We start from the raw sequence: 24,841 nt of genomic DNA, 5'->3' as shown, positions 1-24,841 counted from the left end.
ATCATAGTTAAAAACAGATTAGGCCTCTATTTTATCTTTTCACCACAGAAATTTACATTTTGGTGGAGAAAGGAAATTCAGAAATAATTCATAAATAAATATTATCCTTATATTTGTGGAAACAGTTTGTGATGAAATCTGAGCAATGTCTCCTTCAAGTAAAGTATTTACATGCATTGAAAGCTAATATAAATAATAGTAGATTTTATTATCGGGATTTCCATCTACTTTCGAAGTAACTTGCAAGTGTTTAAAAAATACTCATAAATGTACTTATTAATTATTGCATTAAAGTTTTAAACTGATATGTGTGCAATTTCAGAATTCAATTATTTAAAATATATTGACGTATTTAGTCATAATGTAATGTTCAAGCAAGTGACTATGAAATGTAGGGTCTACTTTTAGAACTGATACTTCATATTTCCTAAAATCCGTACACTGCAGTTAAAACATATTCTTCTGCAAACCAACAGATGCGTGATGTGTGTTCTGCTGACAATAGGGCGTCGGCTGCGGGAACTGCTAGCCCTATGATTGGTTCATATCGTCTATGTAACATGCATATCAGTCCCTGTTAGAAGTAATGTAAACCCCTTTACTAAACCTGGGTGGAAAACTACGAATCGTGTGGCGTCTTCTCTTTGTTTCGAGGCAGCGCTTCAAAGAGAGAAGAAGTAAGGAAAGCGTAGTCAGTTTGCTTGCCATAGAAAGCGTAGACATAGGTAAGAATAATTTATCGTGCATCCTCAAAAATCGAAATTGTTTAATATTCTTTTTATTGCATTTACATTTTTGTGTGTAGTAGTGGAAATTACAATCAAAGTTTTTAAAGTGGATAAGCAGTTCTTAAGTAGTTTTTTAGAACACATTTCAATATCAAGTACTGCAACTGTGCTACGTTATGAATACCATTCGGTAGGACACTATCGACAGTCGTGATGACGGTTGGTGAGAAAACGATAGAAGCATTGTAGAACCTACGCTAGAATACTGGCAGTCGCAACGTTGAACAAGTCGTTTTACGTTTACGCCGCCATCTTTGAAAGTTAGCGAAAGCTACATCACTACGAATACTGAGGATGATAAATTATAATCTAAGTAATAAATAAGGTTGCGCCTTTAAGCGTTTTTGTTGTATTTAAGTTTTTAAACAAAACATTTTCCTGTTATACAGAAAAATGTAACTTGAAGTATAATCATAAATACGAACTTAGATTAATAACTTTGTACGTTACGAACTTGACGTATTACTACTACCTTAGTAACTTAGTATTAGTGACGATAGAGAACATGTTACGTAAATTCTACAATATATGATTTAAATGACCTCGTTTTTATACTTGGGCTACAAGAAAGTGCATTTTAAGACGTGAGAAAAGGTTACAAAGATAATAACTTGTTTTTTATGAAGCACAAAATATTTTTAAGACGTAGGAAATGGTTTGAAAATGAAATACAGCGATAATAGTTTTACTACTAATATTACTAGTATTAGTAGTGCTATTTGTAATAGGTGTAGCTTTTAGTTTTAAACAAAATGCGACTTTGTAAAGTTTTTGTTGGGTAATATTTTAAAAGGTTTGCATGGTTTGGTTTTCAGTATTGAATTTTTAAAAGCATTAAAACTAATTTTTAATTAAGAAAAATAACCGAAGTAAACATTTTAAAAGTATTAGTATTATTTTGATGAGGGAATAACTTACGAATTAAGTTTATCTAGAACCTTGGTTTTTCATATTACTCTGTTCATACATTGATCAGTGGGAATAAATCTGCATTTGGAGAACGAAGCATATGTTATGGTAAAGGAAAACAATTATTAAACGTTTACTTAAAAGAGTTAGACTTGTATGGTAGGACACACATGGGTTAAGATTAACTACTCGTAGCGCCAATAAGTGATGCACAAATTCTACATTAAAGAAAGTACAAAGCTGGTCGTGAATTTTCTTGTTGGTTTTGCGAAGAATGACCTTACATTTACAATACAAAATACGTTAATTAGTAAAAGTATTTTGTATTGTAAAATAGACTACTTTGCTTCCAACTGCTTCTCTATTGACTTGTAAGTTATGTCTAACAATTTTTTTTACGTCGGAGTGACGTCACAGTCGTGTGATTTTGCCAGGTAACACGATCGTCATCTTTACAGAGGGGTAAACGATAGCGAAGCGAGTAGCTACGTGTACGCAATTTATATAGGTCTATCGTATACACGTGTTATTGCTGTGTAAATTCATCAATTATCGTTCATATATTACTGTTTGATAATCAAGTTATCAATTGCAATGTCTTGTCAATACATGGAGAAGTTGTCGCGAAGCATCGGCGATATATCGAGTACAGTTGCAGTTATTGACCTTGCTGACTGGTGGATCAACGACCCGACAGAAGAATGGCCCAGCGTGCAGTGCCCAGACGTGTACAATTACCTTGTGTTAACAACAAATAATTGAAAGACAACATTTACATGATACAAGATGAAATAAACATGAGTATAGTCAGTTCATGTGTTTTGTTGTTGATAGCTTTCAGCCACAACATGGTTCTCTCCTTTTCAGTAGCTTGTTTTTGTAGGAAAAGATGCACTAACAAGTAAACTACCAGGTCAAACGAGTTTTTATAATAATTGCAGAATCCCACAAATTTTTGCTTTATGCTTACTATTTAAGGTGAGTTGGAGGACTGGGTATCAAACAGAAGGAAAGTTTAGGTCTTTTTAACTTACTATTGGTGTAATTGAATGTGCAACAACTCTTCACCATATCTGCAGGTTTGGAACAACATAATTTCATCACAAATACAAGTTACAGTGGGCAAGTGTATAGAATAAACAAAATTTTTTTTATCTTTGTTACACTTTCTCTTCACCTTGGTTGCTATGTGGATATTGCATTGTAGGAGGGCAAAGTTCCTGGATCTCCAACCTCAAGAATAGGTCATTTTGTGTGTATGTAGTAAGGTACTGGTACATGTCAAGGCATTTTAAGATGTTTGAGAATTTGGTATAAGATAGTGTAATATTTAAGTTTTAAGTATTTAAGACTTTTTTTTCTTGTGAAAATGTACCAACTTGGGGGTTTGTATTTGTTAGGGATGTTTGAATTTTAATATTTATTGAATGAGCTGTTTTACAAATTGAATAGGGCATGTGTAGGCTGATACAGTAATAATGATACTTATCAGCCATATTGATAGATTAAGATATCTGGCAAATTCCATTGTTTATATTGCTTTATGGATTGATTAATTACTATTGTCATTAGTACTTTTTAGTGGTAATGCCATCCTAGCAAACTTTTCTTAATTTCTATTTGTTTTAATGCACTAAATTTAGTAAGGATTCAGTGGAAAAATAGAAGTAAATAGATTTGGGCTATTCAGATGCTATAGAATTTGGTGCTTACACACATTTTAAACTGAACTTCAGTATTAAGAGTTACATAGTTTTAGATTGACAATGCTTATCTGATTGATACAAAATCAACATCAAAGTAGGGCAGCATAGTTTGTATAAAAATCATCAGAAACCAGCTCAAACACGACAATTTACATGTGCTATTAGTTCAGATCATTAGCAGTATCCCCTCCTCCCTAAAACAGCTGACTAGCAAGACTTGGAATATGTCAAATGTAAATTACTAACCATTTTACTATGGAGGTTAATGTGTGAGATACAGCGAGTTTCGGTAGTAGTGTAGCAAATTGAATAAGTGGTTATAATTGTGGTTTCATGTTAAGTAGAACATGCTCTGCTATTTTAATGTCTGGTAAATGGTATTTTGTGACTAGCTTATTTTGTTTAAGTTAGTGAGGTGATAAAACTGTAGTTTTTAAAATCTTCCTTAAGGCTGAAAGATTTTGCAACTCATAATACCATTTTAATTTTTTTTTCTTGTGAATTTCAGGTTGTTCCAGGCAGACAGTTAAAATGGGAACACAACAATTTTGTTTGAAGTGGAACAACCACCATTCTAACATGCTATCAGTATTTGAACAATTGCTGTCAAACGAAGCTCTTGTTGATGTGACTTTAGCGTGTGAGGGTGTCAGCATTAAAGCCCACAAAGTAGTTTTGTCTGCATGTAGCCCATTTTTTCAAACTCTTTTTGTAGATAATCCATGTAAACATCCCATTGTCATTATGAAAGATATGAGATATGTTGACTTGAAGGCTATTATTGACTTCATCTATCACGGTGAGGTAAATGTTTCTCAAGACCAGCTGTCAGCTTTGCTAAAGACAGCAGAAACTTTAAAAGTGAAAGGACTTGCAGAAGTAGGTGGTGAAAAGCAAGGAGATAAGGGAGGAACACAAGAACTAGTACAACAACCAATAAACAATTCATCTGCTTTACAATCTAACAATCAGCACAGAGCTGAAACACCACCAATTCATAAAAGAAAGAGGGGGAGGCCAAGGCGACGGTCGGGCTCCAGTCACAGTGATACTGAAGACCAGGTGCCATCAAAAATAAAACAACCAGATTCTCCAGAAATCATCAGTGATATCAGCAGAGATGGAGTAGTTGATGCATCACAGGAAGTCAACCAGAGGTTATCTCTGAGCCAGTCTCGTGTTCCTTCTCTTTCATCTAGCCAAAGTGTTAATTCTTCTCACAAGTCATCCCATTCTATGTATTCATCAGTTCCTTCTCAACAAGAATCAGGTGCTACGATTGAAGAACCTGCTATTACAGATTCAAACTTTGACTTAGAGCCTTCAAGACTAATGGAGCAGACTATGACTGCAGGAAGTGGGGTGAGTAAAAGTCTTATAGTGAGGAATGAAGGTTCATAAACTTGTTTTGAATTTAACATGTAACTGAACTTAAACATGAACTGATTTGGTAATAACTGTTCTGAAATTTGTATTCCTAATAGGTTTCAATGTATGAACCTCCTCCAGTGTTATCATCAACTTCATCAGCATTAGCTCTTCCATCATCATCAGCATTGAGAGAAGCACAGTCATCGAATTCTGTAGTTGGTAATCAAGCAATCATTCCCACCTCATTACATTCTGCCTCTGATTCATCTGCCTCAGGACTTGGAACTCAGGACACACTAGAAGGTTAATGAAAATTATGCATTATTTTTATTTGTTGTTGATTTTTAAGTAACACAAGTTGTATCTTGATTTAATACCAAAAAGAAACTTCAAGATGTGTAAGTAACATGTATATTCAGTACTTCATTGAAATCTGATTAGTGAGGTAGAAAGCTAAATAACTTCTTGTTTTCCAGATATCAAGCCTTTTGTATCATTTGAAGAGCCTCCAGTCACAGCTTCCGTCCAATCACAAGACAATAGTAATGCTATGATACCATATATGGACACGTCAGGAGTTGCAGCAATACCAGGACCTAGTAGTTATCAACCTGACATGAGCTTAACACCATCACAAACATCTCAACAGCCTTCTCAAGGTAGGTTCAGTTTCTTACTTCCCTGTTCTATTTCCAAACTGGACGAAAGGTTGGAATAATGTGAAATATTTTAGTAAGGTTGGATTTGAAGAACCTTACGTTATCACATTAAAATTCTATTATTGTGAAGTAAGGCTTTTGAGAAGGTTAATTTTTAATTCAGTCATATATCTAGCATGAAATTAAAATTGATAATTTGTTACTTCAAAGGGGGAATATAAATCTACTGGTAGCTAATTATAATTTTTTAGATTTTGTTGGGCAGGTTATTTATTGTTTTAGTAACCAAATGATAAAATATGGTTAGTAACTATTTTGAAAGTTGTATCTTTTACTCATATTGTATGTATTGCAAGTGGCCCACTTGGCTGATATCTGGATTTTTATTTCCAAGTATATAGTAGTTGAACAACAAATTTCATTCATGTTTAGTGTTTTCCTTTCCTCCAGTTTGGTTTTTTCTTTAATGTTTATTGAAATCCTTCCTGATGACAACTTGAACAGGGATTTAAATTTTTCTTTGTACACAAAACATAGAGGGATGGGACAAGTCAGCAAGGAAGGTAGAGAAGCCTTTGTTTTCATTTTTTGTTCCTGGAAGTTATTGTATGTGTTATGTTGAATTGCCCAGAAGCTGACTGTAGTATGTTTGAAAGAAATTAAATTTGATTGCCAAGGCAAAATGACTTAAAATTGGACAGCTTCTGTACATTTTTACATAACAAACTGTTTAATAGTAATTAAGATTCCTGAAAGGTGAGTGTTAATTTTTTGTAGGTTAAACATAGGCTTCTCTGGAAAAAAATTTAACAAGGAAGCTTTTCTCTTAGTTTTGTGGTGGTGAGGGTTTATGAAAAGATAAAAGCTTCCAGCATATTTTGAACTACTCTGGTTAATGAGAAGAGTCAAATGTATAATTGTAAGTTTCGTGTTAAGCATGAAGGAAATAAATTTGTTTTTTCTGTATTGTAAATATGTTAAGGTGTAAGGAGCCTTTCAGGTTTGATATCTCTTCTTTGGTTGACCAGAAATAGTAACTTTCAGTATTGTTAGTAAATAAAACTACGTGGTACTTCATGTTATATTTGTTTGGAATAAAAAAAATCGTGTAATTGTGTGCATAGTTATTAGTCTTAAAAAGTAGTTGTACTTTCCCAGAGAATAAAATAATTTTGGTTTGTGTGTGAATTTTTTGAGATTACCAAAAATCTAAGACACCAGTGTGTGCCATAAAAGCCATCATTGGTTTTTGAAGCAAATCAAAAGATGAAAGAAGATTGTAAATTTGTTCAGAGAAATGATGTTAAGTTTGCCTTATACAGGTAAGTAAGGTATGTTATTAATCTGGCTCCAGGTTATAGCTTAGATTAAGATGGAGCCAATGCTATTATTATCTAAGGTTTAATATAGTTGTATTTTCATTCCAACTGATTATGGTATGTATGGTGACTCATTTGAATGGTAAATTTATATTAAGTTCACAAGAATATAAAGTAGGTAAGTAATTTTAGATTTATTCCAAATAGCTGATAGACCTCGAAAAAGGGTAAGTTGACAAACTTGTTTACCTAACTAAAATTTTGAGGCAACTTTCAAAATAGCCACTGGCTAGGGTAAAAGGTAGCATAAAGGTAAGGTAAATGAAAGTTGCCTTAGAAATTTGTGTGTGTAGGTTATGGAGTAAAATGTTAACTTTTTTAGGTAGCATGGTGGGTACTTATAACTTATGCAACATTTTTTTTATTTGTACAAGAGTATATTCCCTTTCTTGTGTATAAATTATGTAATCCTGGCTTAACCAGGAGGTTGTGGTAAACTGATTAGCCTTAGGCTAGAGGTAAAGGTATAGTAGTAAGTATAAGTTATCACAGCTCTGTCTCGGGTAAGTTTTTTTCCTATTTCTGAGATACATTCAGGAATAAAGGTAGGTCATATTTTTCTAATAAATTTGGAAACTCCTCTGTCACTGTCTTACTCACTAGCTTTTGCTAAAGAGTAGACAAAGAATAGCTTAACAGCTGTGGTCACTGGTAATAGGTATGTTTTTGACATGAGGACATTCCAGCTTTACCAATATATAAACAGTTATATTTTGGATTCCATTATTAAATGTAACTTAACATTTTCTTTAAGGCTCAATAGTTTTTTGTTTTTTTTCATAGTACCAATTCTTTAAAACAATGCATGTTGGAAAAGTATAAATATAGAAGAATTAGACTATTTCCTGAGATTTGATGTAAGAAACAGTGCCTCCTATTTGCATATTGATATATCTAGTCACATTCCTGGTTGTATTATTCATCATAACAATGAGAAGTCGCTTTCACAGCTTTGTCAAAGAGTGTGAAAATCGTGCACTTAAAGATTTTCAAGCACTAGCCCAACTTTTTAAAGTGTATTTTAGTTAACTTGTATAGATCAGTAACTTAGGAATTTAATAACCAAATTTATATAGAATAAACATCAGAACCTTGGTTACCATTAGGTTTTAAGAGAGATAGACCAAAAGTAACTATTTAACAAGCAACTTGTAGCATGTACTTTTGAGAACTGCCTAGACAACACATTGAAGTCCTGTATAAGATGAAAAACGTACAAACTAAGTTTAGTGAAATTTTCAGATAAGTGACAATGCAAATCGGCAACAGCTTTGAGACGTTTGTACCGTAGCTTTGTTGGAAGTAAATAATTCAAAATCACAGGAGAGTATTTTATCATGGATAACACTAAGACATGAATTTTAACTGAACAAGTTGTAATATCCCACTAACCAGATATCTTTCGATTCAAATATGGATAGTTTTAGATTATTAAATTATTCTAGACTGAATTGGCTTTTTTTTTTTTTTCGATGGTCAGCTTCAATTGCATTGGACGGTTTTTACTGGAAGTGACACATTTTAAACGGATTATTTGGGTCATAATTTATTAGTATGCATTTTAAGTTAATATTCAAAAGTAAAGAAACTCGATTAAATTAGTGGTTATATTAGTTTATGAAATCTTGTGCTTAAAGCTAGCAATTTTTGTGGGATATAGTTAATTTTTTATGTAACAGAGTACAAAGAAAATCGCTGAACAGAACATTGACATGTTAAGTTTTTTTTATTATTATAAAAACTTAATTAGTATTTAAATATAATTTTAAGAATATAAGATAATCGAAATATTTTTGTGCACATGTGATTCACTCCAAAAACATAAGTAAAATTTACTATTCTTTTAACATACTTGAATAGGAAAGATGATTTCTACATATCGAATAACACTAACGAAGAAACGAAATTTTGGATTTAATTTTTTTTAGAAAAACGTGTACGTATACGGGAATAACTCTAGAGGGAGTGACGTAAGTATGGAGAAGGTTAGAGGGAACGAGTTTTATATGATTTTAATTAAAGGGTGTTATTTACATGCGACAGATTGAGTGTGCATTAATATTAAGTATTATGTCGATAAAAAAGTCATAATAAAACATATATTTAAATATGTAATTTTAAAAAGTTTGGTATCTACGTAAAAGTGTATCGTCTCATTTACCCATCAATGAACACTAGCCTTTTTTATTCAGTTGTGTATCAAAGTAACTGTTTGAACGTGATGTAAGTATACGAGATATTACTTAAAGTATATGCTTTTAAGAAAAGACGTTACTTTATTAGGCTTATCCTCAGTGCGTGTTTACAAGAAACTGTTATTGTGGAAATATACGTCATAATTCATTAATTTTAGAAAAGTGAGCTCATAAATATTGCATGTGAATAGCAATACACATTACTTATGAAGAGTAAATTTGGATTAATTTAGCTATCTCACTTTCTGAAGTTTCTGTGCTAGATATTAAAATTAATGCATCATATTATTAATAGATTAAATAAAAGTAAAAACAAAGAATGGAAAAGAAAAACTGGGTATTCACTATGACACGTATGTGAACACTTATTTGATTTGAAAAGCACGGTTGTAAAGAACATGAGAGAAGCGCAAAATATCATCAAATGTTAAATATAGCCATTTCGTGTGAATAAAAAAAAGAAAATAAAAAAGCTTCATACTGTTGGGCCAACGCTAATTAGAACGTTTGGCAAAAGAAACTAAATATTATTTATAAATGATCTTACTGTATGTATTCCACCCAAGAAGGTCAACAGTGAAGTCTTACATTTACAATTCGTAGTTGCGTGACTGCTACTTGTACATCTTGAGAAAAGAGATAGCGATGTTTCTAAAGTATGTACATAATCTTTTAATAGTTGCTAGTTCTAAGGTTTAAACATGAGGAAAACCTATTTTCAGTCTCAACACGTAGACAAACTTCTGTATGAACAGGTCTAAGAATGAATTAGACATCTAATGAGTACTTCACAATGACATGCAATAATTATATCATTAAATTAGTCTTGCAAACTTATTTGTATCTGGGCGAAGAAACCGACACTTTAAGCTCTACAAAACACAATGAGCAAACGTACCGAAACTTGATTAAGAACATTGGAAAACTGGAAAATCAGTTCTCGAAACTTCATTGACATGTTGCAGGTGCACTTCACTGGCTGACCTTTTAAGCTGCAACATGTATGCTCAGTCAAATTGAAGTTTCGAAATAGATAGTTGGTCAGCCAGCATTTTTTTTTTTATTATACATATTTATAGGACTATATTCTGCTGCCATTCTTGTATCATTACGATCTACATATCAAGGGAGTTGACACAGGAGCAACGCCGGACAAGTTTTAAGCTCTAGGTTTGGGCACCTTGGTAATTTCGAAGCTTGGGCCGTTTGATGATTAAGTACTTTCAATTACAATTTCACATTAATATCAACATTCAGGCAACGGTTGTGCAATAATATACTGTTTACAGTTTCTTACTAATTTGCTAGAAATCTTAAATTTAAAAAGTAAGGAATAACACGATTTCGTTTACATTTAGAAAATGACTATTTGCGCAGTTTAAGGAAATTTTTTACTATTCTTCGGTGCGTAGTTAAACTAAACTTGGAGAATTAATTTTAACAAAGATTAACAACAATTAAATCTATATAGTTCTTTTGTGCCGATCAGTATAAGCAAATACTAGAATGGAAATCAAAAACATCCTTGGTAATTAACATTTGACGTATAGGATTTACACTCAACTTCAACAGTTACTTTTATTATTGAGTAATGATCGTCACAAAAATTCGGATTTTTACAAAAATTTTAGAGAGAGAAGAAAACTCAAATCTTAGTCTAGTGCTTATGAATTTTTAATTTATGATTTGTTAGATATTAAATTGTGATTCAATATTTACTTTTGTAACTTCATATGTATGGATGGAAAGATTGAGATAAAGGTATCGATTTCATAAGTTTTTTTTTTATGGGTCAATGAATATGAGAATTAAGTACTCTGGGAATGAGTATAATTACAACTATTTGGGTCATTAAGACGTTAGTATTTGGCCTTTCACATTTTTTATATACTACATTCTTTTATCTAATACCCTGGGGGCGCCCATCAGTGGCACGGCGGTATGTCTGCGGGCTTATAACGCTAGAATCCGGGTTTCAGTACCCGCGGTGGGCAGAGCACATAGCCCATTGTGTAGCTTTGTGCTTAATTACAAACAAACAAACTGGGGGCTAGATTTGTTATATCCACTTGAAAAATCGTCGATATCGTATTGAGACCAGAAAAACTGAGGTAAACTTAAAAAAGAACATCTTTGAAATAAACATGGAAAGAGGTGGCAATAACAATGTATTTCAAGAATAAGATCTCAACACAAAGTTAATTAGTTGTGCGTTATATTAAATGAATATTTATCAGAATGTAGGTGTGGAAACTGAAATGTGACTAGCAAGGTGACTTTTTTTATAAAGCTACAATAAGAAATGTGAATCTCCCATGGTATAAAATACTAAAAATTAGTTATTTGAATAAAAGTCATGTTATATCATTTATGAATTAAAGAGTACTTCGGCCAGATGCGTATTCATCTAGCGTATAATGACCCGAGTCATTTTTTTTCCCTTCTCAACCATGTGTAGAGTTCAAACGAAATAGTTTCTGAAAAATATATTTTCCTTTTAGTTCAAGAATAAATATTAAAGTGCATACCTAATGGTTCATTGTATATGCGCCTATTTTTTCCCCGAGTACTGAAAATAAGGTTGCTTCAAATTGTGGATATTAACAGTTCGAAATATTTCTTCCATAAAGGAATGGATTTCATGTTTTTTTATGGACTATTTGTCAATGAATATGATAGTTAAATACTCTGGTAATGACAATATAATTACAAATATTCGAGTTATTAAGACGTTAGTATTTGGCCTTTAATATTATTTTATATACTACATTCTTTTATTTAGTCCCCTAGGGAGTAATTTGTTAAACCCAGTATTGAACAATCGCTGATGTCGTATGTAAAGTATTGTAATAGGGGATGAGCGCTATTACAATTATTATATCTTGTAGTTTAAACGAAGGATTCCTACCATTACCGTGTTTGTTGCATTCCAGCCGGTCAGAAGAACTTTTGAGTATAATGATTCATCGGCATTGGATATGATGAATGTGGTGCGAGTGGAAAACTTGTGCACTTCTAATCATAATCACAAAGGGACTACAGAGAATGTTTTATGGCACATACATCTGTAATCATTCTTAGCTAGCTAGTAAAAGGCATATATACTATAACATGATTTATAAGTCCACAAATATCCGTGTAACTTGCACGTAGATACAAGTATCCATAATACAGCAGGTTTTGGAAATATGATATTCTAAACAAGGAAACGCAAGTGGAATAAAATATTAATTCTCGATGTTAGTTACTTAATCGACGATTGTCATGTATTTCTTGCTGGAGATAGAAAATGATTGCCAAGCATTGACCTAGGACGAGAACCTTATGTTATAGTGCAGTTTGAAAATAATTAATATCAACATCTGTTTGGCGTTAGATGAAATGGAGAAATTCTACATAACCTATATGGTATAAAATTGCCATTAATAGCAAAATTGGAAGGTAACCAGAGATCAGTGTGCAATGATTATCTGTCACGTGGAATCTAAGATTCTGTAACACTTGCACGAAGACAAGGGACATCAGGAAGATTCCAACAACCAATTAAGTATAAAACTTCGACAGAAAATTAATGCAAGAGAGAAGATGAAAACGGTTGCATATGCCAACATTAAGTTAAATTACTGTGTATATATGGAATAAAATATATTGTAAGACAACTATTTTTGAAACAAGACATAATTCAAAAGTTAGACTTCCAGTATAGTACATAACAAAACCTAAATATAATTATTAGTAATGTGAAGAAGAAAAAAAGTTAAAATACAGGACATCCTAACAAACACAGATCTAATAGCAAATGAAAATTTTGTAATTTTTGTGCAATCAATCTAGTTACAGGCATGTGCTTTTGTAGTGTGGTATTTTTTCACGGTTGTTGTAGTTATTTTTTTAGGTTCTATGCCTGGACAAACAGATGCTACATTCGTAGGTACTTAGTGTAGCATAAACAGTTGGGGAAGTAAATACGACAATTGCTACCATGGCAACTAGTGGATAGTTATCACCATAATGGTACTTGATATCATTTAAACGCGAGTTTCTATGCTGAAAATTAATAAGAGTTCAAAGTTGGCTTTAGTTTCATTAGTTCCATTACATTCCTGATGTAGATCTTTTTACACATCCGACGAATAACTAACACTAGGATTCATGTGCTTTCTTAAGCTTCTGGTAATCAATAGATCCATCTTCATGTAAAAATCTAAGTCAAGATTATTTATTGAAGTGTTAAATTTTCCGTGATTTTCACCTGAGAGTGCTAATAGCATAAGAAGTCTAATGCTGGAAAATTTTCAAAAATTCTACAAACATTTAGATCAGGAATGTGATGGAAAAAATGTAAGAGTAAAGGAAACTGGCAATCCAGACACTAAAACCACTGTTCATTAAACATTTACGATGCATCAACAAAACACTGGACTGGTTTTCAGGTCTTTTGGCAAGTTCATGCTATCTATTTCATGAGTGCCACAGAAAGTTCATAAGACTATTTTGGCTACTTGGACCAGAAAATGTTTGGTGTTTGACCACAAAGTTAAAAAGTAAGTCAGTAACGTGGAGTTATAGATTAGACCAGATGGTTTATGCAGGAATATTAGAACCAACACCCGAGAATGGTGTACTCGCCTTGCTTGTAGCTTGGCAATCCATTCATAGGTAGCCAGCTGTCATCTCAAATGTGAAGTATATCACCGGTATCTGGATATGTTAGAAGGGCCCGAATCTACTATGGAAGTGAAGAATGCAAATACAATCCATATTCTAACTCTAACTTGCTTACTGGCGTAAGGTAAACACAATATAGATAAATCTGAATGTCGTCACAATCAGAAGGCCATAAAAAAATATATACTTTGGGTATTCAAGATTCAGACAATTGGAAAAATAATTTATGTGCAACAACCATTTCTTTATCACAGAACACGATCTCAAATAGAAGTACTCTCCTCACAATAAAGACACGACTTTCACTATGACTGGGGATTTGAATATATAAATTTATAAATATAATACTTAAAACACACAAATTGCTATTTTTTCAATAAAGGCTACCACTTTTAATATATTAAAACATTACAGTTCGTATCAGCACAATCTGAACACTTTTCGAATAGAGTACTTTTCAGAAAAATCCGTTTTTCGAAAATGGTCAATTTTTCCTAATTTTTTTTTTTTCAATGAGGCATAAATACTACTATAAGTAGTTACTAGCGCAAGAAGCTGCCCTTAGAGCATCGTTTCTGCTAGTAAATATTGCTACTTGTTTCGTAAAAAATTCGGAATTGTATTCATGTACTTAACACAATAGGTATGTTTAAGCTAGTGTAGTAAACAAGATCGCTCACTATTATCTTGTCCAGAAATAATATCAAGATGCAACAATAATAGCCGCAAAGTACTGAAATAGTTTAATCGTATAAATGAAACATATTTCTAAATCAAAACTACTAAACAAAAAAGTACACACACACATTCAGGGGTGTAAGTATGCCGCCAGTAACTACAATTATAGGGAAATAAATATAGTAGGCTCAATTACTTTTTATATGGAGTCTATCTTTTGTAACTACGACACTGCACACACTATGATTTCTTTCGTTCTAAGTGAACTCGTAATTGTGACTTAACTTTATATAGACCGAGTCACGTTATTTGGACATTTCAGTTGTTTTATCTGCAAGAGATTCCTTTATCATATAAAGTAAAAATGTGTCCAGCTGTAGATTCTAAAGCAACTATGTGTTTTTCTCTTATTGAGAAATGACATGATCATGAATATCTTAGTTTGATACAAAGTTGCATATGTTTATTATATGCATTACAGATAGATGGAACACACCTCGTTTCTTTTACAGTAAGTTCTAAGCTTAATGCTGTAGTCTACAAAATATCCCACAATCAAATATTTAAGCCAGTTTCTTTATTTGCCCAAAAAGTCGTGCACATATATATATATGTGCGTGTGTGTGGAATAAGCATTGCAATAGAATTACCGTTGTAGGTTCTAGTTGTCAACTTTATCATATCGGGTAATAACTGTTGATTAGTTTAACATCAGTGTCTGACAGAGGGGATATCCCAACGCATTTGGGTGCTATTACCACAGGCATTATTCATTATGACATCAAGTTGACAACTAGGACCGACATTGGCAATTCTTCTGCAATGCTTATTTCATATTAAGTTCATTATTGTTTTATAGTGCTGAATTAATCTATTAACAATTAATGTAATTATTAGTAACTAATTCAGAAGCTTGGTTTCCACAGCAACTGATACTAATGTCAGTCGTCCTCTCCTCACGCAGTAAAGCACATATATATAAGGATACTAGGTGTTTTTACCACTCGTGATTTAGTAAGATGAACTATAAAGTTCATATGCAATTTTCCCAGCATACAAGCACTTTTATTGTTAACTATAGAACATTAGTTACCTATTTTACTAGATCATATGGTATCATGGTTGCATTCTCTTGGGAAATATTTCTGTAAATCTGAGTATGTTAAAAAGTAAACAGTAATTTTGCTATTGGTGGATCAGGCAAAAGTCTTTATTTAAAGTTAAAACTTTCTCACTATTTTTGTCCTCTGTACACTCTTGCGTTTTCTACAGTTTGGTAAATGTTAGAGAATAATTTAACTCTGCATAACATTTTTTATTGAACCTTCTATTATTCTATGGATTATACACAGTTACTCTGAATAGAAATCAATGCATCTGAGAACACACCAGAGGAAAAAATTTTGGCACCTGACCACAAAGTTAGTTTTTGACGAGTTTAATTCTTGTGAGAATATATTTCTGTGCTCTCCTAAGCTCTTTACATTTAAGAAAATTCATTTTTCATAAGTAAATGAATGTAAGATCAGAAGGAAATATTAGTCAATGAAGGTAGATGACTGTCTGAGAGAGTAGACAAGTCCCAGAGAAGTTCTGTCCTTGATATAGGACTTTCACCAATGATTCAAAGGTCTATGACTTTTTCTCATCATGGTCACAGACTTTGGAAGGACTGCCAGCCAGAATCAATTGCACCCAAAATGTCAGATCAAGTTCTTCCTCTGAGGATCAATATCAGGAGGCACTATGACTTACATGCTGTCTATCAAGTCTCAAACTTAATATGGTAGTCTTTGTAATATTTACAAGCACTTATATTTCTCGTTACGGGCTTGGTCATTTCGGCCGAGTTCGTGACTCCAAATTTACCTTTAGAGATTTCATACTAGAACGAAATTTCACAAGCTTTCAGTGAACGTTACAAGTCTGTTGTATACAAAAAATTAGAATATTTATTAAAAATTTCTCCATGAATATATGGAGTTAAAGTGTTGAATCCTCTGAGTACAAAGTGATTTTCATGTTAAAATTAAAAATACTTCGCATTAAAATTGTTAAATTTCATTTGCGTGACCTATAAACTTACTAGATGAGTTTCAAACTTTTTTTTTCAATAAAACTATTTGACCTGTTATTTTCTATATACCCTAATTCTATTCAGGGTTGATCAATTTGACCGACATCGTAACCACTGTAAAAAGATACAAAATAAATCTAAATAACCCTTCCTTTTTCTCTCTAGAATGACTTCAAATTATAACAGGAAGCTACATATGCTTACCCCAAATAGCCTAAAGCTTGTAACAATATATATCAGTTTCTACTAAATATCATTGTATTATTATTATTCTTTGAACTCTGTCTAACTAATAATCCTGCCACACAAATAGTAAATCATTCAGCGAAAGTATAGCCCATGTTACCCCATTGAATTAGGGGTAATTTGCGAGCATTCCTCGTGGAAATTAATATTATTCATTATCTTATCTAATATATCCTAATAAATTTCTAATTTTTACATTTTAGTTACTTTTATAATAATAAATAAAGAATGCTCATGAAAAACAAGAAATATACTACTAATCTGTGGTCTTCTTTTTCCCCTGTCGATGAAACTTAACCCTATTTTTTATACTAATGGTACTAGTAAACTAAATTTTTTAGTAATTAAATAATGCTCCCCAGAACACAGAATAATAACAAGTAAAAAGCAGACAATATTCTATAAATATCATAATTTTTCTGGCTTTTTTACTATGTGAAAAGAGCTATTAAAAATTCAGCCAATCTCGTGGTTGTGGTTCCTGTGGGAATAAAGTTTAAACAAGAAACTAAATTTACAATTTTCTTTACTGAGAACAATGTGATATAATACGCCATTTAATAAACTAAAACTACGACATTCTGTTGGTTATAACTAATATAGTATTAAACGCCACAAAGAGCTATTGGCAATTTGTGAAAGAGAGGATGTGACAGGACAGGGTGACAAGAGGGGCATGATTTTTCTAGTACAAAAAATAAGAGTGAAGAGTTGTTACAAATCTAAGTGGAAAAGTCATTGTTTCACTGGATTTTGGCTACATTTATTTTTTCTCTTATTCCAACTGTAAATTTGATGTTGACTGCCATCTAAAAGAGTTAATGTACTTTACTGTGTAATATTCTAATCAAAGTGTTTATTGATACATATATTACTGACAACATCAATATTAATCTCCGCTAAAAGAATTTTTAACTGAGAAACTTAACTAAGTGAATTTTGCAAGTGATTATTTATTTTGTGATGTCGAGAGAATGTGTTGAATGTATAGATGAGAGTACTTTATGGTACCACAGGTATCAAAACAAAGCAAAGTGTAGCTCCTGTTGACTACCACAGTAATGACGCAAGGGCGAGAGGGAAACTATATCAATCTACTAGTGTATGTAACAATTTGTAACATTCAGGTAGAAATATATGGCAATATACATATACGAATAAATATGTGTGTGTGGTGTCACACACTTGTATGGAATTGCATAAAACTATTCACGAGTGTTGTATTAACCAAGTTGATTAATTACACAGAAAACAGAACCGTTAAGCAGCATATGAACGAAAATATAGGATTTTATCTGGAATTACGATTTGAGGATATGAAATTAAGTATAATTACTGACCTGCAAAGTGTTATTTGAAGACACAGTGCATCTTACATTTCTATTAATGCTGGTAAGGGAGTTTTTGTCAATTTTAACCCTGTAATATTTGGCAGGTATTGGATTTTCATTGAGGATATACTAATAATGATAACCTCATATCGCATTTAAGGGGAAGAAATAATAATGGTTGGAGACGGCTTAAATGGGCAATGAAGAAAAACCTTAATATAAGTTTAACATAATAGCAAATGTACAACGTTTCGACAAGGTTTTGTCATCATCATTCAAGCTGTCTCCAACCATTATTAGTCTCAAAGTGGGTTCCTCGTCATCGAATAAGGGGAAGAAAGTTTAACCTGGTATATTCAGGCACAGTACTGAAAGATATTCTGACTGGACTGAATCAAAATGTTTGTGAGTAGGTATAATTATCTGTATAAAGTGAAATCCACGAATAGGAGCTTATTTATCATACCAAAAAATTTGGTGTTTGCACCCAGTATTTTACAGTATTTTATTTTCAACTGTGCAAATATGGAATAATATATATGAACAAAGTTTTAAGGAATATTGTTTCAATATCAGAGCACTTAAAGTGTATGAAAATGAAGACTATGAGCATACATTTGGAAGCAAAAAGTAACATGTGTAATGCTGCTTTGTATTCCACTTTGACCTGTACTCAACTTGTAAGGAGTCTAAGAGAAGTGAGGTTTCATTGTTAATGGATTCCCATTGTCAGAAGCTAGAAGTCCCACTTTTAAAGTGTATACCCTGTTTTGGTTATTTATGTAAGAGCCAGTGTCTACAGTCTCGCTCCCATTTCTTTCATATGAGGCCTAGACTATATGGCCAGGTGGTTAGGAAGCTCGACTCACAGTCTGCGGATCGCGAGTTCGAATTCCTGTCCCACCAAACATGCTCGCCCTTTCAGCCATGGGGGCATTATAATGTGAGGGTCAATCCCACTAGCTGCCTTCTCTTTAGTCTTACACTGCTAAATTAGAGATGGCTAGTGCAGTTAGCCCTTGTGTAGCTTTGCGCGAAATTCAAAACAAACAAACTAGACTGTATAGTGACCAGACGATAGTGAAGGGAATGTAGTTGGTTCCAGGGTATCTATGTTAGATTTTGTCACAGAATTTGCTTGACTATAAATTTTAATTCTGACTTATTCCAGTTAAGATTAAGTTTTTAATCCTTCTGACTATTTTGTCCATTCAACTTGCCAGTTGTTTTGTTGGTTTATATATCTCACTAACATGAAGGAATAATTAAACGAGAGCTATCTATTCGACGTCTTTGACGATATCTCTCATTGTTTAGCCATATGAAAGATATTAGGAGCCAACCCCACTTTTACCTTGATTTGACTGATGTAGCTACCAAGCTGGCCCTGAAGTTTCTTGATGTGGTAGGAACTGCCAAGACTTCTATACTGTCTCCAAAAGCAGTGCTGACAAATGCTGAATCAGCCATGATATCTACCCTGCTTAGCCTGCTGGAGGAGAAAGTCTTCCTTTATCTCAGCTAATTGTCATAATACCATAGCTGACTACCCTCCCGTGTTATACTGTAGCCAATAGAAAGATGTGAATAAAACTAAAAGACCACGAGATTCCCAATAGAGAAAGCATAATCACAAAACCACACTATTCTCAAATGCATGCTCACTTTCAACTGGATTACTACATACCAAAGCTATAAGAGTCCTTCCCAGAGCTTTAGTCTGGATGCAAGCCATCCAAATCCAGGGAAGGTCCAGTTCCACTGGATCAGGAAGCTACAAAACCACCAGCTCCATCACTGGCCATGGCTGAGGTCAATGTGAAAACCTTGACAACAACACTGATCCTGTACTGTTCTTTAAAAACTGTTGATCAATGATCACTGAGCTTGAGAGTGAGTGTTGCACGCTTTTATAGTAATATTTACTTATATTTTTATTTCGTAAATTATGCATATATATAGCTGTGTGCGTATACATATATATAGGCCATTTTTGTGTACAGAACATTACCCTTTATGCTTGGAACAGTAACATTAGAAAGTTACGCTATTTTCACACATGAATGTGGTGTATAAAGTGTGTAGAAATTTACCTTTTCCTAATAGCATGGTGATTGTTATATTTTAGTGTTTTGCATGATTATATGTATATTAAACTTTACCCTTTGTCCCTACCTTCGCGTGTAAACACTAGTTGATATAAGAGCTTTATCTTTCATGCCATCACCGAGTTAGATACACCTCTGTATACATATATTGTATGCAGACATGTCATGTATTTTCTATCTATTCACACTAATGTAGAATTTTTCAAATATTTTTATAATCTAAGTCTACAAAGTTTTAAAATAATATTAAGCTGATTTCATTCTTGTTGCCTTTGTTCCTTTGTTATTCAATGGAGATAATACTTGGTTTGCCCATGGATGTATGGTTGTAATATTGCATGTTTTGAAAGAATGTAGACAGTAGTGACATTCAATGGTAGGGTATATCTCGAGGTTATAACCTTCTCTATGTGTTAAGGAGAATGACCAATCATATGAGTAACATTAGTCACTATGGGTAAATCTGATGATTTCCATTAAGCAAGTAACATTAAATTTAAACTTTGATACATAGGTTCTTGAGTAAACTAGTTAGTGAGAACAGATTTCGAGTGAAAAAGATGGTTTAATAAATTCGTGAATCCTGCATCTGGCCAGCGTCAAGAAGCAAGTGCACACGCCATGTTTTGTGTTTTTGAATAATAAAGATTGTTTTCAGTGTGTGTTACCCATCATGTTCAGTCTATTTCTTTGTTCACACTAATTTAGTTTAAGGTAATAAATTCAATATTACTTTATAATGTATCATATCAATCTTCCAATTATGTATCAGACCTACTTAATACTCTTTGAGGAAAGCAATGACCTGAAAATACCACATATTTACATTTTATTACTTCCACTTCTATCTGTATAGGTGCATATTATTTCCTTGGTTTTGTAATATTAAGGTATTTGTTAAAATCAAAAATATGATTTTAACAGACATGATTTGCTCTTCTGTATTTCAGCATATTTTTTCTGTATCACGTGTTTATTTTGTGTTTTTGATTTTAATATACCTTTCTTTCTTTTATTTTGTTCTGTATATGGTTTTATATTATATTCTTTTGATTTTAATATGTTTTGCTTTTTAAGGAAAGATATATTTGGTTTTGCATTTTTAATTTCATATACAGTTTTATTTTGTAATTTTACTGTATTATATTTAATTTCATCTTAAATTGTAAATATTAAGTTTTACTCTGTTATTTTCTTTTAAGTTCTGTTATTGGTTTTACTTGTATATGTCACTGTAAATAATTGTTTTAGGGGCAAGTATAAGTTTGAACAACTTATTTATCAATGCATAAATTTAATTGGATTTAATTAGGGATGGCCAAGTATGGTCTGAAGACAAAGGGGAAAAGAAAGATATAGTATACAAGCACATTAGGTGTTTTCTACCTGTTTTATTGTGTAAAATGAACTATAACTTCACACAATTCTAAAAAAAATTTGGGCATACAAGTACCTGTAGTTTTAACAATAGAACTGTGGTTAAGGAACTAGCTAAGTTTCTTCTGTCCAAGTTACTTATTGTTCTGGGTTATTCACCTATGGTATCACATACATCTTCTCTTTAGAAATATTTTTATGATACTTTACATGATATGTAGAAGTAATCAGCAATATTTTCCACTGGTGGGTCAGGTGGTACCTTCAGTACACATTTTCCTTTTTTTTCTTGATGGAAATGACAAACAGCTACATAGATAGTGCACGTACTCAATTGGTAAGTGTTCCTAATTATTATTTTTTGCTTAGTATCTATAATAGAAATAAAGATTTAATTAAGTGATTGGGGTTGTTCTAAAGTAAGTAATTCATTTAGAAAACCGATTGAGAAAGCATAATATCAGTGGCCCTATATTTAGTTAGAGTAAAATGATGATATAAGAGTCTAATAGCTTGTGAGTAAAAGGAGATACAAGAATGAAAAAAAAAGATGTATAGGCCTTATTAAAATAAATGAATGTTTAGTCATATTTTATACCTTTTAATTTTTTATGATTCATGCAATAACATCTACACTTTGAACATTTTATATATCAAGCAACATGAAACAGACAGATTGTAAGTAAAATTAGTGTATGTATACAATAGGAGAAATATCTTGAGTTTGAATATTTCATGCTAATATGGAAAACAGGCTTTTACGTAGATTGCAAGTGAAACTAGTATATGAATATTCATGACGTATGCTATGCAAGTATTCAAACTGTAACACAAAAATATTAATTTTAGGAATTCAAAAAGGCTTTGTTTATTATAGTTATTGAAATGAAGCTATTAAGTTGACTCTAATGATAATGCACAATCTAATATTGTGTTCAAAACTACAGAGAATGAATTAGCAGTATATCTGTATACTATGTTACAGCTTGACAATTATGATCAACATCTTGTGATGGTTTGCAAGCATGCCACATAACAAACATCTCTTTGCTCTGTTTGAATAAATGATCTCATTGCCATCTACAGTTTGGAACTTTCTGTCCCTAGTTATGTAAGTTGGATCTATCCACCTTAGTGGCACACTTTGAAACTATCGTTCCTCTGGTAACACTTTGTGAAACAATGACGTCATCCACAGCCCTAAAGGATACTCCCATGCACCCTATAATCTGGAGTTCCCTTCATTTCCTCAAGACTGGCATCCTTTGGGATCATATCAGGAGCCCTAACTACCTTGGTTATTATTTGCTATGCGGCAAGGTTGCATGTGCCCATTACAAAATGACGAATTTAGTGTTGATGCATAGAAAATCTGGCACTTGTGGTATCATGTTATGAGTACAGGATAGTGTACTCTATCGTTGTTGTGAGTCACTGAGATGTGATACCTAATCTGTTAAGCAGGTAGTGATTGTTTTTTTGTTTTTGAATTTTGCGCAAAGCTACACGAGGGGCTATCTGCGCTAGCCATCCCTAATTTAGCAGTGTAAGACTAGAGGGAAGGCAGTTAGTCATCACCACCAACCGCCAACTCTTGGGCTACTCTTTTACCAACAAATAGTGGGATTGACCGTCACATTACAACGCCCCCACGGCTGAAAGGGCGAGCATGTTTGGTGTGACGGGGATTCGAATCCGCGACCATCAGATTACGAGTCGAGTGCCCTAACCACCTGGCCATGTCGGGTCTCCCAGGTAGCGATCCCCAGAGCTTTATGGCCAGAAATAATTAACACTTTTCATTATAAAAGGACTCTTGGTCTTTATGATGTGTTGCGGGTCTTGTAGCCACATTTATTTAAAGATGTTGAGTGATGGTGTAGACACCATACACAGTGTGGTGGAATGAAGAAAAATTGGATCACAGAAAAAGAAAACACTAGCACTGATTGGGATGGGCATCTACCATATTTCACATTTTCAACTGAGCAACAATCTCCTGATGTTTGATGAGAAGTGTAGCTCCAAAGAAAGGTACTACAGTATGAATTGATGTGGCAGGAGCCAGGTAAAGTAGACATATATGAAAAGAGATGATATGAAACAAAAGTTCAAGTCTGGTGAGTATGGTTGTGGTATATGCCTGCAATGCAAAAACAACTGTGCTCTGGCTGTACTTGTTTATATATTGCCTATTGATACCTCAATGAAATGAAATGAGAAATACATCAGTCCTGCAGCATGCATATGCACATCAAATATATAGACAAACTTAAACTATACATCATTGAGAAACCTCTTCAAAACTAGTTTTTTTCAGGAAGCAGAGATAGGTGAGGAAGTTGACTTTGATAACGAGAGTACTGTGTCATATGATAGTGTTTCAGCTAATGAAGTGAATGACACTGCTTGTATAAATCTGATTGTGCATCACGAGTCAGATGAGAAAATACCAGCAGATGAGCAGTCTATCTGCTCTGCTAGTTGGCCAAGATTCAAACAATGTCTTTCTAGTTATTTTGGCTGAGAATAGCTGATTGACTAGCAGTTAAAGTAGTCCGTTCATTGAAAATCAATTGCTAAAAGTAAATGGGACCCATTGCTTTACAATACATCTAGTGGTATTTTACGATATTATATACACAGCGTCGTCACAAGTAAATAGACACCACCTTTTCAGAAAAAAATTAAATTTTTCAGTCATATTCACATGAATTGATATACTTATAATTTAATTAATATCTAGTAGATCTTCCTGTCGCTTTGGGGCAGTGTCAGCAAAAGTTCAACTTGCAGGAAAGGACTTCTCCTACACCTTACAACTCTCTTGCACTGGTGTTTCCTTTCAATGACTGACACTTCGTGGTCATAAGTTCTTTAACTTGTAGAAAATACCATTTCTTTAAGAACAAAGCCTCTTTAAACTTAATAACAAAAGAGTAGAAGTAAAGAGCAATACACATGTCAGAAGAAGACAGAAACTCTGCGATGATATACCCAGAGGTTACTGTACCAAATGTATTCCTTCCTACCTACTCTGTAATATTCTCAGGTCATCTAATTTCCTCACAAGTGTCAAATAGATTTGCTTGATAATGGTAATATTTATGCGGGAATATTACAGAGTAAATCTAAATTTAGATAAATGCCTGAGATTTAGCTGAGAGAATAAACAAATTGGACGTGTGATGTAAAATGGCCAACAATCTTTGTATACATTCAGAGTGAAAAACAGTATGAATCTGTATAACACTAAACTATTGCTTTCCCATTGAATCAATGAATTGATCATCAGCTTTTGTCTCTCACAATATATATATATATATATATATATATATATATATATATT

General features: G+C 32.9%; 1 protein-coding gene across 10 annotated transcripts in view; it reads left to right on the top strand.

Moving 5' to 3' along the window:
* The first annotated feature begins 608 nt into the window (after window positions 1-608).
* The window catches only part of LOC106464234 (protein bric-a-brac 2-like), a 60,033-nt gene continuing 35,800 nt past the window's right edge, over window positions 609-24,841 (top strand). For 9 of the 10 annotated variants that reach the window (XM_022391942.1, XM_013924363.2, XM_022391941.1 and 6 more), the window contains exons 1-4: window positions 609-725; window positions 3,912-4,765; window positions 4,888-5,077; window positions 5,251-5,433. In XM_022391942.1, coding sequence (XP_022247650.1) covers window positions 3,935-4,765; window positions 4,888-5,077; window positions 5,251-5,433 — 1,204 coding nt within the window. In that variant the 5' untranslated portion in view covers window positions 609-725; window positions 3,912-3,934. Of the gene's footprint in view, window positions 726-3,911; window positions 4,766-4,887; window positions 5,078-5,250; window positions 5,434-7,934; window positions 11,261-24,841 lie in introns of those variants that run through there. The other variant, XM_022391946.1, reaches the window with a different exon arrangement.

The sequence above is a fragment of the Limulus polyphemus genome, unplaced genomic scaffold (genome assembly GCF_000517525.1).
Source record: "Limulus polyphemus unplaced genomic scaffold, Limulus_polyphemus-2.1.2 Scaffold1594, whole genome shotgun sequence".
NCBI lineage: Eukaryota > Metazoa > Arthropoda > Merostomata > Xiphosura > Limulidae > Limulus > Limulus polyphemus.
This window is presented reverse-complemented; position numbering and strand designations above follow the sequence as displayed.